Source organism: Monodelphis domestica, chromosome 5 (genome assembly GCF_027887165.1).
Source record: "Monodelphis domestica isolate mMonDom1 chromosome 5, mMonDom1.pri, whole genome shotgun sequence".
Classification (NCBI taxonomy): domain Eukaryota; kingdom Metazoa; phylum Chordata; class Mammalia; order Didelphimorphia; family Didelphidae; genus Monodelphis; species Monodelphis domestica.
This window is the reverse complement of record NC_077231.1, coordinates 168067086-168079637: the sequence shown is the minus strand read 5'-3', so window position 1 is coordinate 168079637 and position 12552 is coordinate 168067086. Positions and strand designations below refer to the sequence as shown.

General features: G+C 36.1%; 1 protein-coding gene across 2 annotated transcripts in view; it reads right to left on the bottom strand.

Moving 5' to 3' along the window:
* The window catches only part of LHFPL3 (LHFPL tetraspan subfamily member 3), a 776856-nt gene that overhangs the window by 266215 nt on the left and 498089 nt on the right, over positions 1-12552 (bottom strand). For both annotated transcript variants that reach the window (XM_007504071.2, XM_007504072.2), the window contains exon 2: positions 5069-5305. In XM_007504071.2, the coding sequence (XP_007504133.1) occupies positions 5069-5305 (237 nt within the window). The remainder of the gene's footprint in view (positions 1-5068; positions 5306-12552) is intronic.

Sequence of the window (12552 nt, the reverse complement as noted above, 5' to 3'; positions counted from 1 at the left end):
CTTCTCCAATAGATCCTTCTGTCAGGCAATCAAAGGTTGAGTGACTTGCCCAGGTTCAGATGGCTAAGTAGTATCTGAATCTAGATTTGCACCCAGTTCTTTCTGACTCCAGATCTAGCCCTCTATCCACTGAACCACTTACCTGCCTCCTATTAAATAGGTGGGTGCAGCAAAATATCTCCTAAGTTGTCAGCATCACTGTCTTCAATTCAATTTAAATTATTTGGAGGTAAATTGCCTAGTTTGCAGAAAAGTCAACTTCAAGTTTCATGACAGCTGGGCTCTTTTACTGTCTATGATGAATTTCACCCCCTTTTTTGGGCAAGGGAGTATATCTGGGGTATAGGGATCATCCCTCTAAGAAAACTTCTGCTAATGCAAATTGGTGACTTTTCTGCAATTTTTAGTGTCAGAATTGTCAGGATTATGGTAAGGTTAAGTGACTTGCCCTGGTTCACATAACCAGTTTGTGGGACTTGAACCAGTCTTTCTGCCCCTCGTTGAGCTCTGAGCTCTCTGCCCTACTACACTCCCTCTTTAAAATAATTACTAAAATATACACTTTTGAAAACTTTTACAAGTATTCTCTGAGGTAGATGAATGCAAGCACCTTATCTGAAAATTGGATCCTTATCTTCATTTTATAGGCATGCAAACTGAAGGCTCCTTAGCAGGTAAGGGTGAAGCTTGGTAGCTCTGTGGGTTGAGAGCCTGGCCTATGGGTGGGGAGTTCCAGGTACAAATCTGGCCTCAGACACTTCGTAGCTGTGTGACCCTGGATAAGTCACAATTCCCTTATGCTTAAAAAATATTCCATAGGTAAAAAGCATCAGATCATCATCTCAAGATTAGTCACTGTTTTTTCCCCCACACTGCCCTATCCTTCAAGACTTTTTTCTCTTATTCAGGAGTAGCCTCCAATGTGTACACAGGAATAGCAATCACATATGATGATCAACTGTGAATGACTTAACTATTGTCAGCAAGGCAAAGATCCAGGGCAACTGCATGGGGTCATGTCGGAGAAGGCTCTCCACCATGACAGAAGGAACTGATGGAGTCTGAATGTAGATTGAAGCATGCCATTTTCCCCTTTGTTTTCTCCTTGAATTTTTCTCTAAGGAAAGGTTTATGTATCTTTTTTCACAACATGGTGAACATGGAATTATATATTATATGAGATCACATGTACCCCCTATGCCCTATTCCCTGCCTTCTTGGGGAGAAGGGAAGAGTTGGGGTTGGAAAATGTGGATCACAAAATGTCAGAAAATAATTAGTAAAAATCTATGTGTCATCTGGAAAAATATGAAATGTAAAATTTGCATCATCCCCACAACCCCCAAAAAAGCAATAGTCTACAATGATCAAAGATCAGATGCATTTAGTGGGAGGCAGCCAATTTGAAGAGTGAATAGAGAATCAGATCTTAGTCAGGAAGATCTGAATTCAAATATCATCTCAGACACTTATTAGCTTGCCTTGGGCAAGTCACTAAACTCCATTTGCCTTAGCTACTTTAATTTAAAAGAAAGATAAGACCTGGACCTACCTATCTTGTAGGATTATGGTGAGGATCAAATGAAATAACACAGATAATAAAGAACTTTGCACAGTGGCAGAGTAAATGCTACACAAATGTTTATTTGCTTCCCATTTCCCTCATTCTGGTCATCATTTCCTGCACAAAGCAGAAATGATAAGGCATTACCAACTCTAGCATCTTTATAGGGCACAGATTAAAGCCTATAGTTGGTCAGCTACAAGGATGGCTTTTTTGTTACTGATAATCTTGCTTTTACTTTTTCCTTTCTAATTTTGATAATATCTTTAGAAAGTTGGAAGGTTAGGAAAAATTGTTGCTTAAGCTATATAATGAATATACATTTCCCTGGAGGAAAATTGCCTTGGCTCTTCTGGTATATAGTAAGATAGTCACAGAAAGTACTCCACTATAGAGCTTCAGACTTTTAAAGTTGCCATTTCAAAACAAAAACTGTAAATGAACTTAGTTCCTTTCATTCAGTCAGTCATATGTGCAAAGAAAGAAGCATTTGCAGTCATTTTCTGTCATGTTGGACTCCTTATGGCCCCATTTGGCATTTTCTTGGTTAACATAATGGAGTGGTTCTCCATTCCTTCTCCAGCTCATATTCCAGATGAGTAAACTGAGGCAAAGAGGGTTAAGTGATGTGCTTAGGGGCATAGTTTGAACTGAGGTCTTCCTGACTCCAGACCCAGACCTTTATTCATTGTACTACTTAGCTACACAGAGAAGAATTTACTAAATATTTACAATGTGCCAGGCACTGTGCTCAGTGCTGGGCATATTAATAATAGTTAAATGCTGACTGTTTTCTCAATAAGGAATTACATGACTGAGCTCTAAAACAGGATGGTATTTCTATACTCTTGCCTAGTATTCCTTGGGCTAATAACAACAGAGCCAGTACTATTTTTGGATAAGTGTAGACATGGTCATATTTGGCATATAACTGATAAATCTTAGCCTAATTGCATCTATGTTGCTGCTGAGGAAAGTCCAGAAGTGTCTACAATTAAGTGGAGATCCCTGTTCTCAAGGAACCCACTGTTTATTGGAAGAAAGAACACAAATAACTGTTCATATAAGATATATACAGTTCAAATGGAAGGAATTTCAAAGGGAAGTCACTAACAATGGTGGAGATTTGAGAGTAGGAAAGGTCTCCTGTAAAAGGTGGGATTTGAACTAAGTCTTCAAGGGATCCAAGGAAGTCATAGACTTTTTCTTCAGGGACTGGAAACGGGTTATTTTATCAAGTACTCTAAAGACTATGGGCATTAACTCAAATGTGTTAGAGAATAGAAAAATGTTTTGAAAACTATTAAGTACCATACTAAATGACCATGAGGTATTATTGCTACAGCTATTGCCAATGAGGTTATTGTTAATATTGTTCTTATTGGTAATCAAAAATCACCATTAATAGTAGAATTATTATTTTTTCCAGTAATGTTTATTTATAATAACAATTACTAGAACCTTGGTCATAAAACTAAATGTTAGAATAACTCAAAAGGAAGCTTCCGTCTAGCTTGTTGAGCAGATGGTCTATGGAAAACTCATTGGCTGACATGGATCGGAATCTCATAGGATAAGCAGGCATAGATGGGTCAGCAGGAGGAACCAAATTATCATTAAAACATCCATTGAAGTAATGGCATTATTATTGTTTTATATCAACTTATAATAATTGGTGCAATCATGCATTTTATTGTTGTTATTATAAATAATAATAATGATATGGTAATCTAGGGAGGAACAAATTCAGAGAAGGACAGAAATGTCTTTGTGTAAAAGATTATTTGATTATCAGTACTTTCATAGTGACTCTTAAAATATAATTTTACATTTTAAAAATAGTAATAGATATCATAATACGTATCTCTAGTTAAAGACCTATAGTTGCCAATATATTGAATGAAACTAGAAATATTTTTCTTGCTGGTAAATTTTCAGATTAAAATAAAAAATAGGATCTGTTCCTGGTTTCTGACCTCTATTAATTAAATTCAATAAACTAAAAAAAAATGATTATCAGTGTTTAAGTCACTCAAAATTTGAACTTGAGCATCCCTCAAAATCTAGTCCCCCAAACATCCACAGTACTATTTTTGCAACTAGTGGCAGAGCAGAATATGCCAATATGTCCCCACTTATTCAATTCCATTATGTTCAGTTTACTTGACCAGGGAAATGAAGGCTTTAAAAGTGATTGCTTCTCTCTTAATTTCTCTTTTTTCTTCACCATTTCATAGTCTCCTCCCCCAAGTTTTTCTCATGAACCTTGCTACTGCAAGCTCAGACATGCTTTCTTCCTGTAGAGATATTAATACAGATATTAAAATATGTTTGGGGACTGCTAAAGTAATAAAAGAACTTTTTCAATTGAGCAACAATTTGAAATAGGAAGCTAAGTTTCTTAATTTCAGGAATGTTTCATTCCAGGTCACAATCAAAACAAAACAAAACAAAAGAAAACAATCATTTGAAGGTAGTGGTATAGATCCAAACAGTAACAGCTGATGATGAACCAAACCAAGTTCCTTAGTTAGATGAATTTAAATTGGCAGCACACAACAGACTCTGAAATTCTATTACAGGAAACTTGATTAGAAATGTGGTGAGAAAATTAAAAGACTCATCTTGAACAATTGCTTGTTCTGTTGCCAATTACTGACCTAATAGATTATTTATGATCATTCACTGGTTTTTTTTATTTACCTTCTTGGTTTTTAATGTTTTCAGTAAGACATTTTCTCCATGAGCCATCTCTAGAACTTCTGGTTGCCCAATAACCCATTTTAAAGTTGGCCAACTACAAAATTAATTTAATTCTCAGCTATAATGATTTGGGGTCAATAACACCATCTCACAGACAAGAACTGGGATTGTTGACCAATTTGCAGTGTTGGTGGGAATATTCTCATTAATAAGATCACAGATATCTGAGTATTTGGATGTCATTGTAATCTTAAAGAATAAAACCTCAAATTAACACCTTGCACTTTCATGATGAAGTTTGCAGAGTTTTTGACTCTTTCTGGGGGTTTATAGTGGCATCTTGTGATGCCATTGGTCCTCTTTGAAAATGAAGGATGAACAAGAGTAGCTAAAAATACATGATTTTCTAGAGGCTGATACAATTGCTTCTCTACTTATAAAAGGAGATAAGATATGTCAGGGTATCCTTATGCTTGCAAACATCAAAATAAGATGAGAATAGGACAAAGAGATAGAAAGAACAAGAAACTGGAAGAGGGCCAGTTAAATGATGTAAATGGAAGAGAAGCTTTGGAAATGTCTAGGGAAATAGGCTCTATTTTTATTTTGAGGTCAGAGGGGAAAGTTCATGAATTGATATCAGGGGAGAGAATTAAACAAAAATAAATCATGAACTAGATGATGCATACAATTACAACTACAGGGAATGCACTGATATTTAATGGTGGGAAAGTAAAGGAAACCACCATTTAATTTTTGTCCTTGAGGCTGCCCAGAGATAGTTCCCTAAAGCAATCTTACCTTTGTTTTCTGCCTTCAGTTCCTCTGCCATCAAACTGTCTTGTCGGTTACCAAGCACAAATGCCAGAAAAGAGAGGATCAGGGCATCCAAGATTCCAATAATAGCCAGGATGTACGCCCAGCGGACTGAACAAGCCCCAAGTGTGTACTTGTCTGTCTTTTCACCGCACATCCGTTTTACCTCGTCTGAATCCCAGCCATCAGGGAAAATCATACAGCCAAGTACAAGACAGGCAGCTTAGAAGAAAGAGAAAAACACAAAGAGAAAAATGGGAAAGCATTAACACAACTCTCACTTTATTAACATCTCTCTAGACCATTCTCCAAATCACTATTTTATTAGATATCACTCAAAGGACCAATATTTATCATGACAGCCCTACCCTGGGTGTTTTTTTCTGATTATCTTAAAAGCAAAGATTCTCTAACGAGTCTTCTTCATATAAATTCACTGTGGCATTGGGTTTTATGGAGACAGCTTGGGTAATCTGAAAGGGCCGTCTTTAAGAAAGAATAATATATCAAACATTTCTTATTGGTTTCCATTGATGATTTTTGCCAAGAATTAACTCATACCACCATAGAACAAGGACACAGCATTGATTTTACAGGGTTATGATAGCAGCCAAAATGAGTTAGGCTAAAAGGGAAAATATTCATCACTGAGAATGGTGCAGCAAAGGTTTATGAGAAACTGAAATTCAAGGAAAGAATGTATCTATACTGTTTTCTAAACTTTATTTATGGAATACTACGAATCTTTCTTATTTAAGGATTCTACTTTGGAGATGAAAGGTTCCTCATCTTCTCTTAAACTCAACATTAAAAAAAACCCTCAAACCAAACCAAACTGATAACAGAATCTTTCTCCTAAAATGGCACTATCCATCACCCAAGTCACTACTTCAACTCCTGACACTCCACAGCTAACCAGATGCTAAGTCTTACTGATTCCACCTCTTCAATATCTCTAGTTTTTCAATCTCCTTTCTATTTGAACCACAATAATTCTACTACAGGCCCATAGCTCTTCTTGCCTAACATATTGCAAAAGCCTCCTAACTGGTTTTCCTGTTTCACTTATCCAGTCTCTCTCCTCTTCCATTTAGATCCTACAAATATATTAAATGGATATTCCCAAAGCTCAGATTACAGCACTACATAAAAATAATTAGTGGCTCCATTGTTTGTTTGTTTTTGAAAATACATAATAAAAATGCCTCATCTTGTAAAGTAAGGTCATCTGGATTCTGGTCCTCAAGTCCCTCTCAGGCACTATTTCCTGTTACTCCCATTTGTGTACCCCATATTTCAGTCAAATTCACTGGCTAGCTCTTCTCTACAGATAATGTCCTATATTCTGCCTCCATGCCTTTGAGGGGTGATTCCTACATGTCTATAATTCACTCCCTTTTTATGTCTGCCTCTTGGAATCCCATGTTTTCTTCCTGATAAAAGTCAAGGCTTTTTTCTTCCTGCATGAGGTCTTTTCTGATATTCTCTCTCCTCCAGTTATTAATAGTATTTCCCTCTTGAAATTCCTTAGTATTATTTTGTATATATTTTCTACTGACTTATGCTTAGGTATGCTAATGTAATAGAATAGAATGTAAGCTCCTTGTAGGCAAAGGCTGATTCATTTTGTCTTTACCTAGTATAGTGCCTTGCACCCAGTGGGCATTTTAATGATCTTTTAATTGAATGACATAAAATAAGAGGATCCAGATAAGCTTTCTCCAAGTGGTCTTTGTCATCACTTCTCACATGCAATTCAGTTACCTAAGAGTGGATTTTCTAGTATGAAAATGGATTATATCCAAACTTCATTATAATTAGGACAGTCTCTAGAAGTTTATGTTTTAAGGGTACATCAGAAGTTCTAAATACTCATATTACTTTTTTACTGAAGTTACTAGTAACATTACTACATTACTACTGAAAGATAGTCATGTTCAATTGCTTTGACCAATGTTAGTCATTAGTCATACAAAGATAGTTATCTTAGGCTAGTACTGGCTAATACCTAAAGCTAGTTAGAGGGATTAACATTTCATTCCTTGACACTGGACAAGCCATCAAGACTTATGATATTGTACTGGGCTTTAGTCATTATTTTAGAAATATGCTTTTTACATTGGAAGATTCAACAGCTTAACTATTTGAGAAGCTGGAAAAATCTAAGCCAAAGAAGGGACAAAAGTCATACATACAAAATAAATATAATACACATAAACTAGTTAAATGCCAAATAGTTTTGGAAGGAGGGCATTAGCATTTGAAGAGTAATGTTGGGACAACAAGTTTGTAAAGGGCTTTAAAAGATAAACAGAGGAATTGATATTTTATCAGGGAAGCCAGCAGAATCGACTGAGTAAGAGAATGATATCATCTGATCTGCACTTAAAGAAAATAAGGATTCTTTTCATTTTATCCAAAGTTTACAAAGTATGATCTGGAGATTCCTGGGGGATTCTAAAACCTTTTCAGGGGATCTTATAAGGTCAAAATTGTTTTCTAAGATATTTTCATTTTTAACATAGTACATATTGATAGGTATTGTCTGCATAAACAAATACTCTCTAGGGGGTCCTCAGAAATTTTTAAGAGGGTAAAGAGATCCTAAAGTAAAAAACATTGGGAACTGCTATACTATATCATACAACATGTAGAGAATTCCTTGCCACTTCACAGGATTTTGGTGATCACAGAATTTTATGTCAGGAATGATTCATTATGATTGAGGATTTCAGTGATAATAGTTTATATCAGTGACTGCAAACTGAAATGGAGACAAGAGCCCTCATGTTGGTTTGGAAAACCACAAATTAACATTATATCACATTGTATTTTATTTATTTTGTTAAACAATTCCCAATAATATTTTAATCTGGTTTGGCCCCATAAGAATTTTGCAGGCCACTTGTCTCCAGGTGAGTTTGACATTTCATGGTTTATATCATATAGAATATTTATTTTGAAAAGCATTTTCATAACAATAATAAAAAATAAACTTTTAGGTTTAGAAGGGACTCTCATTTAGTCCAATTCTCTCATGTTACTGGTGAAACTGAGGCTTAGATGAAATTATTTGCCTAAAGTTAGGAAGAAATCCTAGAGTCATCCCAGTACTCTTTGCATTGATGCCCACTGCTACCTATGTCATAAATAGTTGTTTGACGTCAAGGAAGTGGAATAAATTTTCCTGTCTAAATCTATATCTAGGCAGCACAGAGACTCCATTTCATTCAGATCCCTGTTCCCCACCACCCTTATTCATATAGATACTGGGGCCAAGTCTGGGGCAGTGGATAGATGACACATCCAAAATATGATGTCCCAGAGTTAGGGCTACTTAGGGTAGCCCAAATGCTAAGGCAGTAATATGGCAGTCAAAGATCAGAGCATTTTGTTTGGCATGGAGGGGGTAGAGAGGAAGGAAGCCCCATCAGCTCTAATGCCACAGGCAAGGAGGCAACAAGGAGAATCCAACATAGACTCTAGAAATAACCAGCATGGAAAGTGGTGGCAGTAGAAGATTCCAGAAAAACTGTCAGGCATGGGGAGACACTGGCTCTAGATCAGAGAGAGTCTGTCATATGAAAGGCTAAGTTTTTCGATTGCCACTGGTTCTTGTTTCCTCATCTATAAAATCTGAGAGATTGAATTCAAAGATCTTTAAAGTTCCTTCTAGTTCTAACACTTTATGATTCTAGAAAATGTGTACCTTCTATCATCGACTTTGTCTTTAGAAGAGCTATGCCAGGAGACTCAATTTATTTAGAACAGCATAGGTCTTTGAACTGAAACTGCAATTGTGAAATGTGAGCTATTTGTGATTTTAACTGAGATAAATATTTTAATTGTTTTAAGTAGAATAAATGCTTTTTTAATTAAGAAAAGTCCTTGTGTTATAAAAACAGACAGACAGACAGACAGACACACACACACCTCTGGTGCAGCTTCTCACCACCTCAGGCTTGAACCATTATAATAGCTTGCTGGCTGGTTCCCCCCCCCCCCCCCCCCCCCCAGTTCCAATCTATCATCCACCACTCGGCTGTCAAACAGATCCTATTATGGGCAACTAGGTGGTACCCCTAATAAAAAAATAGAGCACTGGCTTTAGAATCATGAAGACTCATCTTTCTGGGTTGATCTGGGTTGAAATCTGGCTTCACATTTACTAGCTGTGAGACCCTAGGCAAGTCACTTAACCCTGTTTGGTTTAGTTCCTCATCTGTAAAATGAGCAGGAGGATGCGAGGTGATCTAGCTGTGACATCTGTCATCCCATTGATCACCAGGATTGATTTGGCTGGTGGAGTTGTGAATTGATCCAACCATTCAGGAAGGTAATTTGGAATTATACCCAAAGGAATTGAAAAGATCACATGCTTTTTGATCGAGCTATACCCCTACTGGGTTTGTACCCCAAAGAAATAAAAAAAAATATTTCTACAAAAATATTTTTAGCTGCACTTTTTGTGGTGGCAAAAATTGGAAAATGAGGGGGATGTTCCTCAATTGGATATGGCTGAGCAAATTGTGGCATATGATGGTGATGGAATACAATTGTGTTGAAAGGAATAAAGAAATGGAGGAATTCCATGGGAACTGGAATGAGCTCCAGGAATTGATGCAGAGCAAAATGAGCAGAACCAGGAGACCATTGTACATAGTAACTGAAATATTGTGAGATGATTGTGACTGGCTAGGTGGGTGTCCCCTTTCTTCCTCACCACTCCATGTGTATCCCTCCTGAATCTGGGTGCTCGATCAAAGAGGACAACCTTCCCTGATAGAGGTGTACCATTTTTGGGTCAAGGGTATCTGATTAGTAGTGCTTCCCTGCTAGAACAAGCTCCCAAGGTCCATTTGTAAAATGAGCTGGAGAAGAAAATGGCAAATCGCTCCAGCCTCTCTGCCAAGAAAACCCCAAAATGGTGTCATGGTTGAACACAACTGAGATGACTGAGCAACAATGATCCATAGTCTCCTCCTTGACTTCAAAGTGGAATGCACTAGGAGCTGGGGCAGAAGGAGATTGTAGAAAAGGAGATTAGAGTTGAAATGAATATCAAAGGAAACCAGAGAAATGAAGAGTAAGAATGGATGAGACCAAGCAATTCAGGCTTTAAAGACTGCTGGTGCAAAGACCCAGAGAAGCATTTAGGTAGCTCAGAGTGGAATACTAGGCTTAGAGACAAAAAGACTCGAGTTCATATCTGACCTCACACATAATTATCTGTGTGACTCTGGGCGAATCAATTTCTGTTTGTCTCAATTGCTCAACTGTAAAATGAGGATAATAACAGAACCTATTTCACAAGGTTGTTGTGAGAATTAAATCAAATTACATTTGTATATTAGCACAGTGTCTGGTACATAATTGACTTCATATAAATGCTACCTATTATTGTTCTTGTTATTGTTATGGTAGTGAAGTGTTGTTTTTGAGAAGGGTCATCGTAGATATTGGAGAAGGAAAGGGCAAATCACTCCAGGATCTTTGCCAAGAACCTATATATTCTAAAATATCAATAACAGCTCTCTTTGAAGTGGCAAAGATCTGAAAACTGAAGGAATGCCAATCAATTGGGGAATGGCTAAACAAGTAGTGGCATATGATTGTGATGGAATACTGCTTTACAATAAGAATTGAGAACAGGTTAATTTTGTTTATTTGCTTATTCATTTGTTTATTTATTTTATCAAGTTATTTAATTTATTATTTTTAGAATAGTTTTCCGTGGTTACATGATTCATGTTCTTTCCCTCCCCTTTTCTATCTCCCCTCCTGGAGTTGACAAGCAATTCCATTGGTTTATACATGTATTATTACTCAAAATCCATTTCCATTTTATTCATATTTATAATAGAGTAGTCTTTTAAAAATCAAAACCCCAAATTGTATACCCATATAATGAAGTGATAAATCATGTGTTTTTATTCTGCATTTCTATTCCCACAGTTCTTTCTCTAGATTTGGAGAGCATTCTTTTTCATAAGTTCCACAGGATTGTTCTTGATCATTGTATTGCTATTAGTAGTAAAGTCTATTACATTTATATCATCTCACAATATTTCAGTTACTGTGTACAATGTTCTCCTAGTTCTGCCCTTTTCACACTACATCAATTCCTGGAGCTCATTCCAGTTCACATGGAATTCCTCCATTTCTTTATTCCTTTGAGCACAATAGTATTCCATCACCATCATACACCACAATTTGTTCAGCTATTCTCCAATTGAGGGACACTCCCTCATTTTCCAATTTTTTTGCCACCACAAAAAGTACAGCTATGAATATTTTTGTATAAACTTTTTTTATCTCTTTGTGGTACAAACCCAGCAGTGGTGTAGCTGAATCAAAAGGCATGTGATTTTTAAAAAATTCCTTTGGGCATAATTCCAAATTGCCTTCCAGAATGGTTGGATCAATTCACAACTCCACCAGCAAAGCATTAGTGTCCCAATTTTGCCATATCCCCCTCAACAATTATTATTTTCCTTTACTGTCATATTGACCAATATGCTAGGTATGAGGTGGTATCTCAGAGTTGTTGTGATTTGTATTTCTCTAATCAGGAGGGATTTAGGACACTTTTTCATGTAATTATTGATAGTTTTTGGTTTCTTCATCTGAAAACTGCTTATTTGTATCCCTTGAGCCAACTGGAGAATGGCTTGATTTCTTATAAATTTGACTTAGTTCCTTATATATTTGGGAAATTAGATCTTTGTCAGAGAAAATTATTACAACATTTTCCCCCAACTTGTTGCTTCTCTTCTCATTTTGGTTGCATTGATTTTGTTTGTATAAAACCTTTTTTAATTTAATATGATCAAAATTATCCATTTTACATCTTGTAATGTTCTCTGCCTCTTGCTTGGACTTAAATTCCTCCCTTTCTCAATAAATCTGACAGGTATACTATTCTATGTTCACCTAATTTATTTATGATTTCATTCTTTATGTTTAAATTCATTTGGATTTTATCTTGGTATAGGATGTGAGATGTTGCTCTAAACCTGATTTTTCCCATACTGTTTTCCAATTTTCCCACTAGTTTTTGTCAAATAGTGAATTCTTGTTCCCAAAGCTGGGATCTTTGAGTTTATTGAACACTAGCTTGCTGAGTTCATTTACCCCTAATCTATTCCATTGTTCCAAACAGGTTAATTTTGGAAAAACATGGAAGACTTACATGAAATTATGAAGAGTGAAATGAGCAAAACCAAAAGAATATTATATACAGCAACAGAAATATTGTTTGAAGAATAACTTGTGTATATATATCAACCTTGAGAGAAAGAACTGTTAAGGAAGACATAGTTTTATATGTGTGTGTGTGTGTGTGTGTGTGTGTGTGTATCTGTATCTATATATCTATCTTTTTATCAAATGATGCCTTCTCTAATGGGGGAAGAGGAAGGATGAAGGGAGTTCCAAGGTATTTTATTTTATTTTATTTTGAAATTTTT